The 18,994-nt window shown below is 34.3% G+C and overlaps 1 protein-coding gene across 8 annotated transcripts in view; it reads right to left on the reverse strand.

The window, feature by feature from the left end:
- LOC130169188 (serine/threonine-protein kinase BRSK2-like) overlaps nt 1-18,994 on the reverse strand; it is a 141,051-nt gene that overhangs the window by 4,729 nt on the left and 117,328 nt on the right. For all 8 annotated transcript variants that reach the window (XM_056375729.1, XM_056375695.1, XM_056375712.1 and 5 more), the window contains 3 exons: nt 18,674-18,797; nt 17,817-17,997; nt 16,999-17,088 (listed from right to left, as the gene is read on the reverse strand). In XM_056375729.1, coding sequence (XP_056231704.1) covers nt 16,999-17,088; nt 17,817-17,997; nt 18,674-18,797 — 395 coding nt within the window. The remainder of the gene's footprint in view (nt 1-16,998; nt 17,089-17,816; nt 17,998-18,673; nt 18,798-18,994) is intronic.

The raw sequence follows: 18,994 nt of genomic DNA on the forward strand, positions 1-18,994 counted from the left end.
TGTCCTATTTTTGCTTTTTATTCATTAACAAAAGACACGTTATTTTTATTTGTCCACCTTCTCCTGACAGGAGTAGGACCGACCAACTAATCAGCTTGCCTGACAAAGATGTGGTGGTGTTGAGAGTTGGGAGGTGTCCACAGCCTGTAGCCTTTCATGACAACATACAGTTGTCTGCAAGAGTTATAAGGTAAATTATGTCCATGTAATAAAAAGGGAAAGTCTTGTATGTTTTTACTTTTACTTTTTTAAAAGTAATTATTAAGAAAATGTACATACACATATACAAACATATAGGATTTTAATTAGCATTGTTTTATTACATTTGCATTTAGTATTTCATGTTATATCTTCAGATATCCACATTGTATATATATATATACTGTGACATTTTTAACATTTTTATGACATAATATACTATGACTTTTTATGCCGTACTATACCATTACGTTTTTTGACATTTTTATATCACACCATACTATGACGTTTTTTGACATTTTTATATCACACTATACTATGACTTTTTTTTTTTTTACATTTTTCTGCCATACTATACTATGACGTTTTTTGACATTCTTATATCACACTATACTATGACTTTTTTTTTTTTTACATTTTTCTGCCTTACTATACTATGACGTTTTTTGACATTTTTATATCACACTATATTATGACGTTTTTTTGACATTTTTATATCACACTATACTATGACTTTTTTTTACATTTTTCTGCCTTACTATACAATGACTTTTTATGCTGTACCATACTATGACTTTTTATGTCATACTATAGAATGACGTTTTTATATCACACTATACTATGACTTTTTTTTTACATTTTTCTGCCTTACTATACTATGACTTTTTATACCTTACTATAGAATGACGTTTTTTGACATTTTTATATCACACTATACTATGACTTTTTATGCCGTACCATACTATGACTTTTTATGTCATACTATAGAATGACGTTTTTATATCACACTATACTATGACTTTTTTTTACATTTTTCTGCCTTACTATACTATGACTTTTTATGCCTTACTATACTATGACTTTTTATACCTTACTATAGAATGACGTTTTTTGACATTTTTATATCACACTATACTATGACTTTTTTTTTTTACATTTTTCTGCTATACTATACGATGACTTTTTATGCCGTACCATACTATGACGTTTTTTGACATTTTTATATCATACTATGACTTTTTATGCCCTACTATACTATGACGTTTTTTTACATTTTTATATCACACTATACTATATCATTTTTTGACATTTTTATATCACACTATACTATGACTTTTTTTTTACATTTTTCTGCCTTACTATACTATGACTTTTTATGCCGTACCATACTATGACTTTTTATGCCATACTATACTATGACGTTTTTTGACATTTTTATATCACACTATAGAATGACGTTTTTTGACATTTTCATATCACACTATACTATGACTTTTTTTTTTACATTTTTATGTCATACTATACGATGACGTTTTTTGACATTTTTATATCATACTATGACTTTTTATGCCGTACCATACTATGACTTTTTATGCCATACTATACTATGACGTTTTTTGACATTTTTATATCACACTATACTATGACTTTTTTTTAACATTTTTGTACCTTACTATACTATGACTTTTTTTTTGACATTTTTCTGCCATACTATACGATGACTTTTTATGCCGTACCATACTATTACTTTTTATGCCATACTATACTATGACGTTTTTTGACATTTTTATATCATACTATGACTTTTTATGCCATACTATACCATGACGTTTTTTGAAATTTTTCTGCCTTACTATACTATGAGTTTTTATGCCATACTATACTATGACGTTTTTTGACATTTTTATATCACACTATACTATGACTTTTTTTTAACATTTTTGTATTTTTCATCATCGAGTCAGTGACGAGTTCCTGAGGTGGGAAAAGAAGCGCTCCCTGTTAGCATAGCTCGGTTGCTAACAGGACAGTAGAGCTGCAGCTAACGATTATTTTCATCATCTGATAATCTGCCAGTTATTTTATCTATTAATTGATTAAATATTCAATGTATGAAATGTTTAAAAAACGGCATTTACATTTACACATGTACTGTCATATATGGCAAAATAAAAACGGCTAATTTAAGAAGCTGAAAGCAGATGACATTTGGAGTTTTTGCTTGAAAATATTAATCAATTATCAAAATATTTGCTGTCGATCGATTAATAGCTGCATCTGTGGTTCAGAGTTTATTTAAAAGACATCACTCCTGTGTCCTCACAAAGCTGCTCGCTACGTTCCCTCAAAAGCTCAGCCCTGTCACGACGGCTTGTTATTGGACGATGACGCAGTCACATGTCAAAGTTCCACCAATCGTGGCGATGAACGGATGTCGCTGCCGTTGTAAATGCTGGTGTGACTGGGCCGAAACAAAACATGGCAACACAACTCAAAAACAAAATGTCACAACTACACTTTTTGTACATACGGAACATTATTTAGTCTGTACAACAGAATAGATCATTCATTTATGTAGTATCACCCCCCCTCCACCTTATCATACTTTTTAATGGGTGACCTTTTAACTCCCAGAATCCCTGGGAGTATACTATAATATACTATGACTTTTTATGCCATACTATATTATGACGTTTTTTGACATTTTTATATCACACTATACTATATCATTTTTTGACATTTTTATATCACACTATACTATGACTTTTTTTTTTTACATTTTTCTGCCATACTATACGATGACTTTTTATGCCATACTATACTATGACGTTTTTTTACATTTTTATATCACACTATACTATATCATTTTTTGACATTTTTATATCACACTATACTATGACTTTTTATGCCATACTATACTGACATTTTTTGACATTTTTATATCACACTATACTATGACTTTTTTTTACATTTTTATGTCATACTATACGATGACTTTTTATGCCATACTATACAATGACGTTTTTTGACATTTTTATATCATACTATGACTTTTTATGCCGTACCATACTATGACTTTTTATGTCATACTATAGAATGACGTTTTTATATCACACTATACTATGACTTTTTTTTTACATTTTTCTGCCTTACTATACTATGACTTTTTATACCTTACTATAGAATGACGTTTTTTGACATTTTTATATCACACCATACTATGACATTTTTTGACATTTTTATATCACACTATACTATGACTTTTTATGCCATTTTTATATCACACTATACTATGACTTTTTATGCCGTACCATACTATGACTTTTTATGCCATACTATACCGACGTTTTTTGACATTTTTATATCACACTATACTATGACTTTTTTTTACATTTTTATGTCATACTATACGATGACTTTTTATGCCATACTATACAATGACGTTTTTTGACATTTTTATATCATACTATGACTTTTTATGCCGTACCATACTATGACTTTTTATGTCATACTATAGAATGACGTTTTTATATCACACTATACTATGACTTTTTTTTTACATTTTTCTGCCTTACTATACTATGACTTTTTATACCTTACTATAGAATGACGTTTTTTGACATTTTTATATCACACCATACTATGACATTTTTTGACATTTTTATATCACACCATACTATGACATTTTTTGACATTTTTATATCACACTATACTATGACTTTTTATGCCGTACCATACTATGAGTTTTTATGCCATACTATGACGTTTTTTGACATTTTTATATCACACCATACTATGACATTTTTTGACATTTTTATATCACACTATACGATGACTTTTTATGCCGTACCATACTATGACTTTTTATGCCATACTATACTATGACGTTTTTTGACATTTTTATATCATACTATGACTTTTTATGCCCTACTATACCATGACGTTTTTTGAAATTTTTATGCCGTACTATACTATGAGTTTTTATACCTTACTATAGAATGATATTTTTTGACATTTTTGTATCATACTATGACTTTTTATGCCGTACTATACTATGACGTTTTTTGACATTTTTATGTCACACTATACTATGACTTTTTTTTTACATTTTTCTGCCTTACTATACTATGACTTTTTATGCCATACTATACTATGACGTTTTTTGACATTTTTATATCACACTATATTATGACGTTTTTTTTACATTTTCTGCCTTACTATACTATGACTTTTTATGCCATACTATACTATGACTTTTTTTTTTACATTTTTCTGCCTTACTATACTATGACTTTTTATACCTTACTATAGAATGACGTTTTTTGACATTTTTATATCACACTATAGAATGACGTTTTTTGACATTTTCATATCACACTATACTATGACTTTTTTTTTTACATTTTTATGTCATACTATGACTTTTTATGTCATACTATACGATGACTTTTTATGCCATACTATACAATGACGTTTTTTGACATTTTTATATCATACTATGACTTTTTATGTCATACTATAGAATGACGTTTTTTGACATTTTCATATCACACTATACTATGACTTTTTTTTACATTTTTCTGCCTTACTATACTATGACTTTTTATACCTTACTATAGAATGACGTTTTTTGGCATTTTTATATCACACTATACTATGACTTTTTTTTTACATTTTTATGTCATACTATACGATGACTTTTTATGCCGTACCATACTATGACTTTTTATGCCGTACTATACATGACGTTTTTTGACATTTTTATATCATACTATGACTTTTTATGCCGTACTATACATGACGTTTTTTGACATTTTTATATCACACTATACTATGACTTTTTTTTTTACATTTTTGTACCTTACTATAGAATGACGTTTTTTGACATTTTTATATCACACCATACTATGACATTTTTTGACATTTTTATATCACACTATACTATGACTTTTTTTTTTACATTTTTCTGCCTTACTATACTATGACTTTTTATCCCTTACTATAGAATGATGTTTTTTGACATTTTTATATCACACTATACTATGACTTTTTATGCCGTACTATACCATGACGTTTTTTGAAATTTTTATGCCGTACTATACTATGACTTTTCATGCATTACTATAGAATGACGTTTGTTGACATTTTTGTATCACACTATACTATGACTTTTTTTTTTTACATTTTTATGTCATACCATACTATGACTTTTTATGTCATACTATACTATGACGTTTTTTTGACATTTTTATATCACACTATACTATGTTTTTTTAGGCCTTGCTATACTATGACTTTTTTTTTTTTTACATTTTTGTACCTTACTATACGATGACTTTTTATGCCTTAATATACTATGACGTTTTTTGACATTTTTATATAACACTATACCATGACGTTTTTTGAAATATTTATGTCATACTATACTATGACTTTTTTTTTTACATTTTTCTGCCGTACTATACTATGACTTTTTATACCTTACTATAGAATGATGTTTTTTGACATTTTTATATCATACTATGACTTTTTGTGTCATACTATGACTTTTTTTTTTACATTTTTATGTCATACTATACTATGATGTTTTTTGACATTTTTATGCCTTAATATACTATGACGTTTTTTAACACTTTTATATCACACTATACTATGACTTTTTTTTTTACATTTTTCTGACATACTATACTATGACTTCTCATGCCGTACTATACTATGACTTTTTATACCTTACTATAGAATGATGTTTTTTGACATTTTTATATCACACTATACTATGACTTTTTATGCTTTGCTATACTTTGACTTTTTATGCCGTACTTTACTATGATGTTTTTTGACATTTTGGATAACACAGCTATTGTGGTGTGCCTCAGGAATGGACAGGAGGAGGAGTACAGGGATCTGACGATGGCCTGTTTTTCCTCATGAGGCTCAGGTCCTTCATCTGCAGTGAAATGCTGCACGTTTTATCTATCAGTGGTGGCCAGTGTACTTTATATGCTACAGTCTGCTGGGGCAGCAGCATGTCAGACATAACATAAGTGGACTGGACAAGCTGTTCAAAAAGGCTGGGTCTGTGTTTGGCATGAGTCTGGACTCACTCAGGACTATTGCGGAGAGATGCATGTAATGTAAGATGGAGGCCATCTTAGACAATACCAACCACCCTTTCCACAACATTCTGGCAGGACAGAGAAGCAGCTACAGCAACAAACGTCTCATCTCACTGCGGTGCAGAACAGTGAGGTTCAGGAGATCCTTTGTTCCGACTGCCATCACCTCAGCCAAAGGATGTGGACTAATTTAATTATTAACTACTATTAATATTTTCAGCAATGAGCTAATGGACACATGAATTTCACCTAGGGATAAATGATTGTATGTATGTATGTATGTAATGTATCTATCTATGTACGTAATGTATCTATCTATGTACACATCTATCACAGCAAGGCATAAAAAGTCAAAAAAATGTCATAGCATAGTCAGTCACAGTCAGTGGCGACCAGTGTTCTCTTAATGCTGCAGTCTGCTGGCGTAGCAGCATGTCAGACATGAACACAGGGAGACTGGAGAAGCTGGTCAAAAAAGCTTGATCTGTGTTTGGCAAGAGTCTGGACTCACTCAGGACTACATTTCCCTGAAGGGGATAAATGATTGTATGTATGTATGTACAGTATGTATCAATCTATCTATGTGTGTATCTATATATCACAGAATGGCATTGTATAGCATGACTGTACCATGACATTTTTATGCCTCTTTATACTATGATTTTTTTACTATGATTTCGAAAAGCATAAAAATGTCATAGTACAATAAGCCATAAAAATGTCAAAACATGTTATAATAAAGTAGGACATAAAAAGTCAAAAGTACAATAAGAATAAAAGTAATAATAAATAATAAAAGTAAAAAAACTCATAGGGTAGGGGCGTCGAGTGGCACAGTGGGTTGAGCAGGCCTTTACTGCATGTCATTCCCCCTCTCTCTGCCTCCCCAATTCCTGTCTCTCTCTACTGTGCTATCCAATAAAGGCATAAAAAGCCTAAAAAGATTTAGTTAAAAACAAAAAAAAGTCATAGTGTAGTAAAGCATAGAAAGTCATAAAAATGACATAGTATAGTAAGGTATAAAAAGTCATGTTATAGTAAGGCATAAAAAGCCATAAAAACGACATTGTTTAGTAAGGCATAAGAACGTCATAGTATAGTAAGGCAGAAAAATTCATAAAAACTTCATGGTATAGTAAGGCATAAAAAGTCATAGGAGTAAGGCATAAAAAGTCATAAAAATGCCATGTTATAGTAAGGCATAAAAAGTCATAGTATAGTAAGGCATAAAAAGTCATAAAAATGCCATGTTATAGTAAGGTATAAAAAGTCATAGTATAGTAAGGCATAAAAAGTCATAAAAATGCCATGTTATAGTAAGGTATAAAAAGTCATAGTATAGTAAGGTATAAAAAGTCATAGTATAGTAAGGCATAAAAAGTCATAAAAACGACATTGTATATTAAGGCATAAAAACGTCATAGTATAGTGAGGCACAAAAAGTCATAAAAACGACATTGTATATTAAGGCATAAAAACGTCATAAAAACGTCATAGTATAGTAAGGCATAAAAAGTCATAGTATAGTGAGGCACAAAAAGTCATAAAAACGTCATAGTATAGTAAGGCATAAAAAGTCATAAAAACGTCATAGTATAGTAAGGCATAAAAATGCCATAGTATAATAAGGCATAAAGAGTCATAAAAACGACATTGTATAATAAGGCATAAAAACGTCATAAAAACGTCATAGTATAGTAAGGCATAAAAAGTCATAAAATCGACATTGTATATTAAGGCATAAAAACGTCATAGTATAGTAAGGCATAAAAACGTCATAAAAACGTCATAGTATAGTAAGGCATAAAAAGTCATAAAATCGACATTGTATATTAAGGCATAAAAACGTCATAGTATAGTAAGGCATAAAAACGTCATAAAAACGTCATAGTATAGTAAGGCATAAAAAGTCATAAAATCGACATTGTATATTAAGGCATAAAAACGTCATAGTATAGCAAGGCATGGAAAGTCATATTATTGAAAGGCATAAAAAGTCATAAAAACGACATAGTATAGTAAGGCATAAGAACGTCATAGTATAGTAAGGCATAAAAAGTAATCGTATAGTAAGGCAGAAAAATTCATAAAAACGTCATGGTATAGTAAGGCATAAAAAGTCATAAAAATGCCATGTTATAGTAAGGTATAAAAAGTCATAGTATAGTAAGGCATAAAAAGTCATAAAAATGCCATGTTATAGTAAGGCATAAAAATTCATAGTATAGTAAGGCATAAAAAGTCATAGTATAGTGAGGCACAAAAAGTCATAAAAACGTCATAGTATAGTAAGGCATAAAAAGTCATAAAAACGTCATAGTATAGTAAGGCATAAAAACGTCATAAAAACGTCATAGTATAGTAAGGCATAAAAAGTCATAAAATCGACATTGTATATTAAGGTATAAAAACGTCATAGTATAGTAAGGCAGAAAAAGTCATAAAAATGCCATGTTATAGTAAGGCATAAAAAGTCATAAAAATGCCATGTTATAGTAAGGTATAAAAAGTCATAGTATAGTAAGGCATAAAAAGTCATAAAAACGACATTGTATATTAAGGCATAAAAACGTCATAGTATAGTGAGGCACAAAAAGTCATAAAAACGACATTGTATATTAAGGCATAAAAACGTCATAGTATAGTAAGGCATAAAAAGTCATAAAATCGACATTGTATATTAAGGCATAAAAACGTCATAGTATAGTAAGGCATAAAAAGTCATAGTATAGTGAGGCACAAAAGTCATAAAAACGTCATAGTATAGTAAGGCATAAAAAGTCATAAAAACGTCATAGTATAGTAAGGCATAAAAATGCCATAGTATAATAAGGCATAAAGAGTCATAAAAACGACATAGTATAGTAAGGCATAAAAAGTCATAAAATCGACATTGTATATTAAGGCATAAAAACGTCATAGTATAGTAAGGCATAAAAACGTCATAAAAACGTCATAGTATAGTAAGGCATAAAAAGTCATAAAATCGACATTGTATATTAAGGCATAAAAACGTCATAGTATAGTAAGGCATAAAAACGTCATAAAAACGTCATAGTATAGTAAGGCATAAAAAGTCATAAAATCGACATTGTATATTAAGGCATAAAAACGTCATAGTATAGCAAGGCATGGAAAGTCATATTATTGAAAGGCATAAAAAGTCATAAAAACGACATAGTATAGTAAGGCATAAGAACGTCATAGTATAGTAAGGCATAAAAAGTAATCGTATAGTAAGGCAGAAAAATTCATAAAAACGTCATGGTATAGTAAGGCATAAAAAGTCATAAAAATGCCATGTTATAGTAAGGTATAAAAAGTCATAGTATAGTAAGGCATAAAAAGTCATAAAAATGCCATGTTATAGTAAGGCATAAAAATTCATAGTATAGTAAGGCATAAAAAGTCATAGTATAGTGAGGCACAAAAAGTCATAAAAACGTCATAGTATAGTAAGGCATAAAAAGTCATAAAAACGTCATAGTATAGTAAGGCATAAAAACGTCATAAAAACGTCATAGTATAGTAAGGCATAAAAAGTCATAAAATCGACATTGTATATTAAGGTATAAAAACGTCATAGTATAGTAAGGCAGAAAAAGTCATAAAAATGCCATGTTATAGTAAGGCATAAAAAGTCATAAAAATGCCATGTTATAGTAAGGTATAAAAAGTCATAGTATAGTAAGGCATAAAAAGTCATAAAAACGACATTGTATATTAAGGCATAAAAACGTCATAGTATAGTAAGGCATAAAAAGTCATAAAATCGACATTGTATATTAAGGCATAAAAACGTCATAGTATAGTAAGGCATAAAAAGTCATAGTATAGTAAGGCATAAAAATGCCATAGTATAATAAGGCATAAAGAGTCATAAAAACGACATTGTATAATAAGGCATAAAAACGTCATAAAAACGTCATAGTATAGTAAGGCATAAAAAGTCATAAAATCGACATTGTATATTAAGGCATAAAAACGTCATAAAAACGTCATAAAAACGTCATAGTATAGTAAGGCATAAAAAGTCATAAAATCGACATTGTATATTAAGGCATAAAAACGTCATAGTATAGCAAGGCATGGAAAGTCATATTATTGAAAGGCATAAAAAGTCATAAAAACGACATAGTATAGTAAGGCATAAGAACGTCATAGTATAGTAAGGCATAAAAAGTAATCGTATAGTAAGGCAGAAAAATTCATAAAAACGTCATGGTATAGTAAGGCATAAAAAGTCATAAAAATGCCATGTTATAGTAAGGTATAAAAAGTCATAGTATAGTAAGGCATAAAAAGTCATAAAAATGCCATGTTATAGTAAGGCATAAAAATTCATAGTATAGTAAGGCATAAAAAGTCATAGTATAGTGAGGCACAAAAAGTCATAAAAACGTCATAGTATAGTAAGGCATAAAAAGCCATAAAAACGACATTGTATATTAAGGCATAAAAACGTCATAGTATAGTAAGGCATAAAAAGTCATAAAAACGTCATAGTATAGTAAGGCATAAAAACGTCATAAAAACGTCATAGTATAGTAAGGCATAAAAAGTCATAAAATCGACATTGTATATTAAGGTATAAAAACGTCATAGTATAGTAAGGCAGAAAAAGTCATAAAAATGCCATGTTATAGTAAGGCATAAAAAGTCATAAAAATGCCATGTTATAGTAAGGTATAAAAAGTCATAGTATAGTAAGGCATAAAAAGTCATAATATAGTAAGGCATAAAAAGTCACAAAAAAGTCATAATATAGTAAGACATAAAAATTCACAAAAAATACATAGTATAGTAAGGCATAAAAATTCATAGTATAGTAAGGCATAAAAATTCATAGTATAGTAAGGCATAAAAAGTCATGAAAACGTCATAGTATAGCAAAGCATAAAAAGTCAAAAAAATGACATAGCATAGTAAGGCATAAAATGTCATAGTATAGTAAGGCATAAAAAGTCATAAAAACGTCATAGTATAGTAAGGCATAAAAAGTCATAAAAAGTCATAGTATAGTGAGGCACAAAAAGTCATAAAAACGTCATAGTATAGTAAGGCATAAAAAGCCATAGTATAATAAGGCATAAAAAGTCATAAAAACGACATTGTATATTACGGCATAAAAAGTCATAAAAACGTCATAGTATAGTAAGGCATAAAAAGTCATAAAATCGACATTGTATATTAAGGCATAAAAACGTCATAGTATAGTAAGGCATGGAAAGTCATATTATTGAAAGGCATAAAAAGTCATAAAAACGACATAGTATAGTAAGGCATAAGAACGTCATAAAAAGTAATCGTATAGTAAGGCATAAAAAGTCATAAAAAGTCATAGTATAGTAAGGCATAAAAAGTCATAAAAATGCCATGTTATAGTAAGGTATAAAAAGTCATAGTATAGTAAGGCATAAAAAGTCATAAAAAGTCATAATATAGTAAGACATAAAAATTCACAAAAAATACATAGTATAGTAAGGCATAAAAATTCATAGTATAGTAAGGCATAAAAATTCATAGTATAGTAAGGCATAAAAATTCATAGTATAGTAAGGCATAAAAAGCCATAGTATAATAAGGCATAAAAAGTCATAAAAACGACATTGTATATTAAGGCATAAAAAGTCATAGTACAGTAAGGCATAAAAAGTCATAAAAACGTCATAGTATAGTAAGGCATAAAAAGTCACAAAAACGACATAGTATAGTAAGGCATAAAAAGTCATAAAATCGACATTTTATATTAAAGCATAAAAACGACATAGTATAGTAAGGAATAAAAGGTCATAAAAATGTCATAGTATAGTAAGGCATAAAAAGGCATAAAAAGTCATAGTATAGTAAGGCATAAAAAGTCATGAAAACACCATATTAAAGTAAGGCATAAAAAGTCATAAAAAACGACATTGTATAGTAAGGCATAAAAACGTCATATTATAGTAAGGCATAAAAAGTCATAAAAAACGACATTGTATAGTAAGGCATAAAAAGTCATAATATAGTAAGGCATAAAAATTCACAAAAAATACATAGTATAGTAAGGCATAAAAACGTCATAGTATAGTATGACATAAAAATGTCAAAAAACGTCATAGTATAGTAAGGGATAAAAAGTCATGGTATAGTAAGAGATAAAAAGTCATAGTATAATAAAGTATAAAAAGTCATAGTATAATAAGGCATAAAAAGTCATAGTATAGTGTGATATAACAATGTCAAAGAAAAGTCATAGTATAGTACGGGATTAAAAGTCATAGTATAATAAAGTATAAAAAGTCATAGTATAGTGTGATATAACAATGTCAAAAAAAAGTCATAGTATAGTACGACATAAAAAGTAATTGTATAGCAAGAAATAAAAAGTCAAGGTATAGTAAGGCATAAAAAGTCATAAAAACGTCATAGTATAGTATGACATAAAAATGTCAAAAAACGTCATAGTATGGTATATGGTATAGTAAGAGATAAAAAGTAATCGTATAGTAAGGCATAAAAAGTCATAGTATAGTGTGATATAAAAATGTAAAAAAAAGTCATAGTATAGTGCGGGATTAAAAGTCATAGTATAATAAAGTTTAAAAAGTCATATTATAGTGTGATATAACAATGTCAAAAAAAAGTCATAGTATAGTGTGATGTCAAAATGTAAAAAAAAAGTCACAGTATAGTACGACATAAAAAGTAATTGTATAGCAAGAAATAAAAAGTCATAGTATAGTATGACATAAAAAGTCAGACCATAGTAAGGCATTAAAAGTCATAGTATAGTATGACATAAAAATGTCAAAAAACGTCATAGTATAGTAAGGGATTAAAAGTCATAGTATAATAAAGTATAAAAAGTCATAGTATAATAAGGTATAAAAAGTCATAGTAAAGTGTGATATAAAAATGTCAAAAAAACGTCATAGTATAGTAAGACATAAAAAGTCATGGTACAGTAAAGGATAAATAAGTCATAGCCACGGCATATTGTGCATATCTTGCCATACTATGATTTTTTTTTTTAATGCCATACTTTACTATGATATATACAAGTATAGTAAGGCATTAGAGCCAATTGACCTAATGTGCATGTCTTTGTAATGCGGGAGGAGGTGGAGTACTAGAAGAGAACCCACGCAGGTACAGGGAGTACCTGGAAACTTCACACAGAAGGGCCCCAGGCCTGGGGTTCGCACCCAGAACCTTCTCACTGACGCCAGGATGATCAAACTTTTGCAGACAGCTGTACCTCCTCATCTCTAGATAACTACTGTCTAGACTGTCATGGAATATCTCCAGAAGATGAAACTTTCTTTGGTTCCTCCTCAGGAGTAAAACACCATATATCAAAATGTTGGCTCCTCTAAGAATCCTACAACAGCAAAACAATAAGTATAATATTTCTGTCTGTCCTTTATACGTTCTGTCACTTTTCTATAATCAATTCTACAGGTAAAAAGATTTCCAAATAAAGCAGCAGAACAGTTTATTTTTTCACATTGAAATGACTTGTTAAGACGAACATAAATTATTTGCAGCTCACACACACACACACACACACACACACACACACACACACACACACACACAGTGTTAGTGCAGGTTGTGTTGGTGACAGCCTCCAGGACGTGGCCAGTGTGTGTTAAAAGCCAGAGTTAAGGTGTTTTTGCCGGGAGCTCCCGGTCGCTCTGGGTCTTACCACGCTTGGAAGATTTACTGGGCAAAGAGGCGGAGCGCTGAGAGCCATCTGAGAGCAGAGCACAGTGTCAGAAACACCACCCGCCTCCCTCAGGCCCAGCGCCGCATCAACAGTCAGCTGACGTCAAACATCAGCAGCACACTGGCTAAAAACACTGCACGTCTACTCGGGACCAGTTCAAAGGATGAATCCACACACTTGAATGTTCAGCTCATTTTCCAGAGTTTCATTTTCTCTCCTTTGACATATTTCTGTTTTTCATGATCATCATCATCATCTTCATCATCATCATCTTACACTTTCTATGTTCCGGTCACCGGTAAGTCAAAGACTGAACCTTTATGTTGAAAGGATCTCAGTTAGTTAGATTCAGATGTGTTGTGTTGTGTAAGGTGGAACAAAAAGGCTGAAAGTGGATGAGCTAGTCGCGTTAGCATATGAAGTTAGCTGCCACTAAAACCTGTAGGATTTCAGCTGATCACAGATCTGAACTCAGTCTGTGACTTGTAATTAGAATCCAGATAGTGGCATTTGGGCCAGTGTGGGGCCAGAATCAGCTGATGGTATATAGCTAATGGTTTATCTTCCTGGCAAATAAATAAAAAATAAAAATAAATACTTAATTAATCACAGGAAAAATGATGTTAGCGAGGAGACTCTGGGAAACGGGCTGAACGTTCACTGTGGCAGACGTTTCTCTGCCACTGTCTACACATGTGCACACACACACATGTACAGGCTTACTCACACACACTCACTGAGGTAATCAGGTTCATATGTCTGTACAGCTGTTCGGTGTTTTCAAACACATGCAGATTCTCTGGTTTTATGCCGACTGCAAACACAATCAATCACTCTGTTTGTTGCTCCTCACAGTTAAATAGAGCATGCGTTCAGTTCAGCGCGTGAATGGCAGCTCACCCAGAACCATCAGCACGCACATGCGCACACACACACACACACACACACACACACACACACACACACACAGTTTGAGTCGGACTGTGTGCATGGTTCTGGGTCGGCGGTTCATTCAGCATGCGAGTCATTCAGTCAGTCCGAGTGGCGTGAGAGTGAAGCTGTGGATGACCAGAAGCAGGAGGCATGGAGAGGCAGGCCAGAGGGAGAGAGAGAGAGAGAGAGAGAGGGAGGGAGAGAGAGAGAGAGAGAGAGAGGATAGGACAGACAGAGGGAGGCAGAGAGAGAGAGAGAGCGAGAGAGAGAGAGAGAGAGAGGATAGGACAGACAGAGGGAGGGAGGGAGAGAGAGAGAGAGAGGATAGGACAGACAGAGGGAGGGAGGGAGAGAGAGAGAGAGAGGATAGGACAGACAGAGGGAGGGAGGGAGAGAGAGAGAGAGGATAGGACAGACAGGGAGGGAGGGAGGGAGGGAGAGAGAGAGAGAGAGAGGATAGGACAGACAGAGGGAGGGAGAGAGAGAGAAAGAGAGAGAGAGGATAGGACAGGGAGGGAGGGAGGGAGGGAGGGATGGAGAGGGAGAGAGAGAGAGAGAGAGAGAGAGAGAGGATAGGACAGACAGAGGGAGGGAGGGAGAGAGGGAGAGAGAGAGAGAGAGAGAGAGAGGTAGGTAGGTAGAGATGTGGGTTATTGGCACATCTATATGGTGGGAGGAGGGAGGGGGGTGACTGAGGTTGTGCATACAGCGCCTGATAACAGTTCCCATCTGTGGCAGTGACTGGTCAGACTGGTGCAACTGGTTCAGTGGTGTGAAGTGATGGTGTTGAGGGTCAGAGGTCAGAGTCCTGGAGCTGGAGCTCGTCCGGACAGACAGTGATTCACAAAACATGAATGAGCAGCAGCTACTGGGACTGATTCACGACACCGTCCAGGTCCAGAGTCGAAGTCTCGTGGAGATCAGGTTTAGGTTCATGCTCAGGTGTCACAGAGAGGACGGTCAGCCTCCGTCACATTATGTCAAATGACTGAAGCAGAACAAAGAGCTGATGTGATTATATAATCCATAACACACAGCCTCATCAAGTCGTTAATTAAAATTAAAATGATCTCACTGCACTGGCAGATTCTGTTGTTTCTTTTAGCAGCACATTTGATGCTGTATTTGTTGTTTTAGAAACACTGTCTGTCTGGAAGATCAGTACGGAAGAGGATTAGGGCCATGTGGAAAAAAGTTTTTATTTTTTTCTCAGAATTCAGATTTTTTTCCACAGAATTTTTTTTAAATCATCTTCAGTAGATCAGAGACCAGGACGTGGATCAGTATGTAAAAAAAAAAAGAAATCTGTTTATGGACTTCAGGACCTAGATCCAGTATCTGTAGTGGGAGCTGAGCAGGTGACTGGTTTTCTCCCAGTAACACATCTGTGTCCTAAAGGCAGCTGTGTGTGTGTGTGTGTTGTGTGTGTGTGTGTGTGTGTGTGTATGTGTGTGTGTGTGTGTTTATATGTGGATGGGTTGTAGTTACTCTGCTTCACCACCAGAGGGGACCATTATCAAGTAAATAACCACAGACAACAACAGGAGAACTACAGCGTCACACTAACAGAGACAACTGGAGAACAAACAATCACTCTCTCTTTTCTTCCATAGTTTTAAATCCATCCATCTATCTATAGGCAGCCCCGACACACCGGACCAGGTCAGATCAGGGGGGTCAGGACCTGACAGGGGGTCACGTGTTCACTGTGACTAATGTGAGAAAATACACTAACATCACAAATGTTTTCTGAAACCTTGAGACATTTCTCTTTAGATAAAAGTTCTGCGTGCTCTGATGTACAGATGTGTACAGATGTGTAAACTTCAGTCTGAGCAACTGTCTGTGTTTCTGCTGAGTCAGACTCCAGATGAGGCCGAGCTGCTGCTGCCGGAGAAAGTGACAGAATCAGCCCTGTGTGTGTGTGTGTGTGTGTGTGGTGTGTGTGTGTGTGTGTGTGTGTGTGTGTGTGTGTGTGTGCACGCCATGGTGGTATGTGGCAGGGACATGCACGTGGAGATGCTGTGTGCTAAAAGCAGTGTGCTGAGCTGAGCTGAGCCAAGCCGAGCCGGTCCGAGCCGAGGTGGGCCGCGGGTGTGGCTGTGCTGTGAAGAGTGCCAGGATGCCGGGAGAGAGGGGGGTGGGGGGTGGGGGGTGGGGGGTGGGGGGTGGGGGGTGTTCTGTGAGGACGTGGAGGAAGAGGAGGAGGGCTGGGGGTGTAGGCGTGGTCGAGGGCGGGTGGCGAGGGACTCCACTTACCAGATATCTGCGGCTGGACGCCGGGCTGGTCGGAGCTGAGCAGCTGAGCCTGGATGGTCTCCACCACACGCTTGAAACGTCGGCTCGGACCTGATGGACAGTTTGGTTCTAATGTTAATGACATCATCAGTATCCAGGCAACAGAGTGAAACACTGTGACAGTCCTGTATTAGACTTCCTGCTGAGTGACATCAGCAAACATGTGACCTCTGACCTGAGGAGGAGGAGGAAGCACTTATATCCTTTACTTCAGTTTTACTACCTATACTACACTGTAAAAATACTGATACTGCACTGTAAAAATACTGATAGTACACTGTTAAAATACTGATACTGCACTGTAAAAATACTGATACTACACTGTAAAAATACTGATAGTACACTGTTAAAATACTGATACTGCACTGTAAAAATACTGATACTACACTGTAAAAATACTGATAGTACACTGTTAAAATACTGATACTGCACTGTAAAAATACTGATACTACACTGTAAAAATACTGATACTGCACTGTAAAAATACTGATACTACACTGTAAAAATACTGATACTGCACTATGTGTGTGTGTGTTTCATTTGAGTATTCATACTGTGTCTGATGTTTTTATTTAATTTGTAAAGTGTTGGCTTTACCTGATTAAAGGTAATCTGTCCATTAATAATTGATTAATTGACTAAGAGTTCAGCAGTTACACCTGAAACCCTTTTACCAGATTTATCCTGATTTTATCCTGCACATCTTTTGACCTGCAGATCAACAGCTCAACACGTCTACTGGTCTGTGATCAGATATATGAACAGCGTGCTGCGTTCACCTGAGAGCAGGGTGAAGGTGACGGAGTAGATGCCGTTCTCCTTGGTGGCGCTGGTGCTCTCGGTGTAGGTGATGTCCACCTGGAACTTCACAGGCTTCTGGAAAACCGTTGGACCGGCTGTGGACTTGTACTCTGCCCGGAAACTGGTCTGAGAGATGACGCTGTGGCTCAGACTGGGAATCTGGGGGGGAGAGAGAGAGAGAGAGAGAGAGAGAGAGAGAGAGAGAAGGAAGGAGGGAGGGAGGAGGGGTGGAGGGAGGTGGTGTTGGCCGGTAAACAGTCTCTGAGTCAGCAGCAACACAGATGAAACAACTTCTGCATCAGTTGAGATGCAGCACGGACGTAAGAGAAGGAGACAGCAGCAGAAGTAGACGGTGTGTTGGATGTGCTTCACGTGAACGCGTCACAGATGTGAACAGACTGTGACAACACTGTCTCTGACTGCACACACATCCACCGTCAGCAACAACACATTATCGTTTCCATTGTTTTATACAATTACAGAAAGAACAGAAACATCAGAAATGCTCCTTTAGTCTCCAGCCTCAGAGTGGGCGGGCCAGTGTGTGTTTGATTGACAGCTGAGTCGACGTGAGGGGTGAGACACAAAGACAGAAATATTTATTTGACTGTTTCTTTACTCTGAATTTCTCAGGAGATATATTTACCCTCCGGTGGAGTTTGATGGGGCTGATGAGCTCTTTTGTTTTCGTGATCAGACATTTTTCATTAAAATTGTCAGATTTTTGCTCAAACTGTTGTAACGGTGTCAAACTGTGAAGCTGGTGAAGTGAGCTGAGGACAGAGGAAGAGGCAGATGAAGGATGATGAAGAGGAACAAAGGAAGAGAGACTCACAGAGAGGAAGGCGTGGACGATGTCGGCCTTTATGGAGCTGAGAGGTTTGTCTCTGATCACGATGAAGATCTGCTCCTCTTTCTCCAGGTTGATGAAGTTACCGAACCACGACTTCTTAGCCAGTCTGCGAGGAGGAGACGCGATGACATCATCGACACAGAACAGACAAGATCAGCTGTTTCTCCACAACAAACTCTATGTTTGTTGATACACTGAACACCAAAGGCAACAACTACAGAACAAATTAAATGTGTTAATCAATATAAAGTTTGATTTGTATTTGCCTAAATATTTAGACTACAACTTCATGTAAAACTTAAA

The sequence above is a fragment of the Seriola aureovittata genome, chromosome 1 (assembly GCF_021018895.1).
Source record: "Seriola aureovittata isolate HTS-2021-v1 ecotype China chromosome 1, ASM2101889v1, whole genome shotgun sequence".
NCBI lineage: Eukaryota > Metazoa > Chordata > Actinopteri > Carangiformes > Carangidae > Seriola > Seriola aureovittata.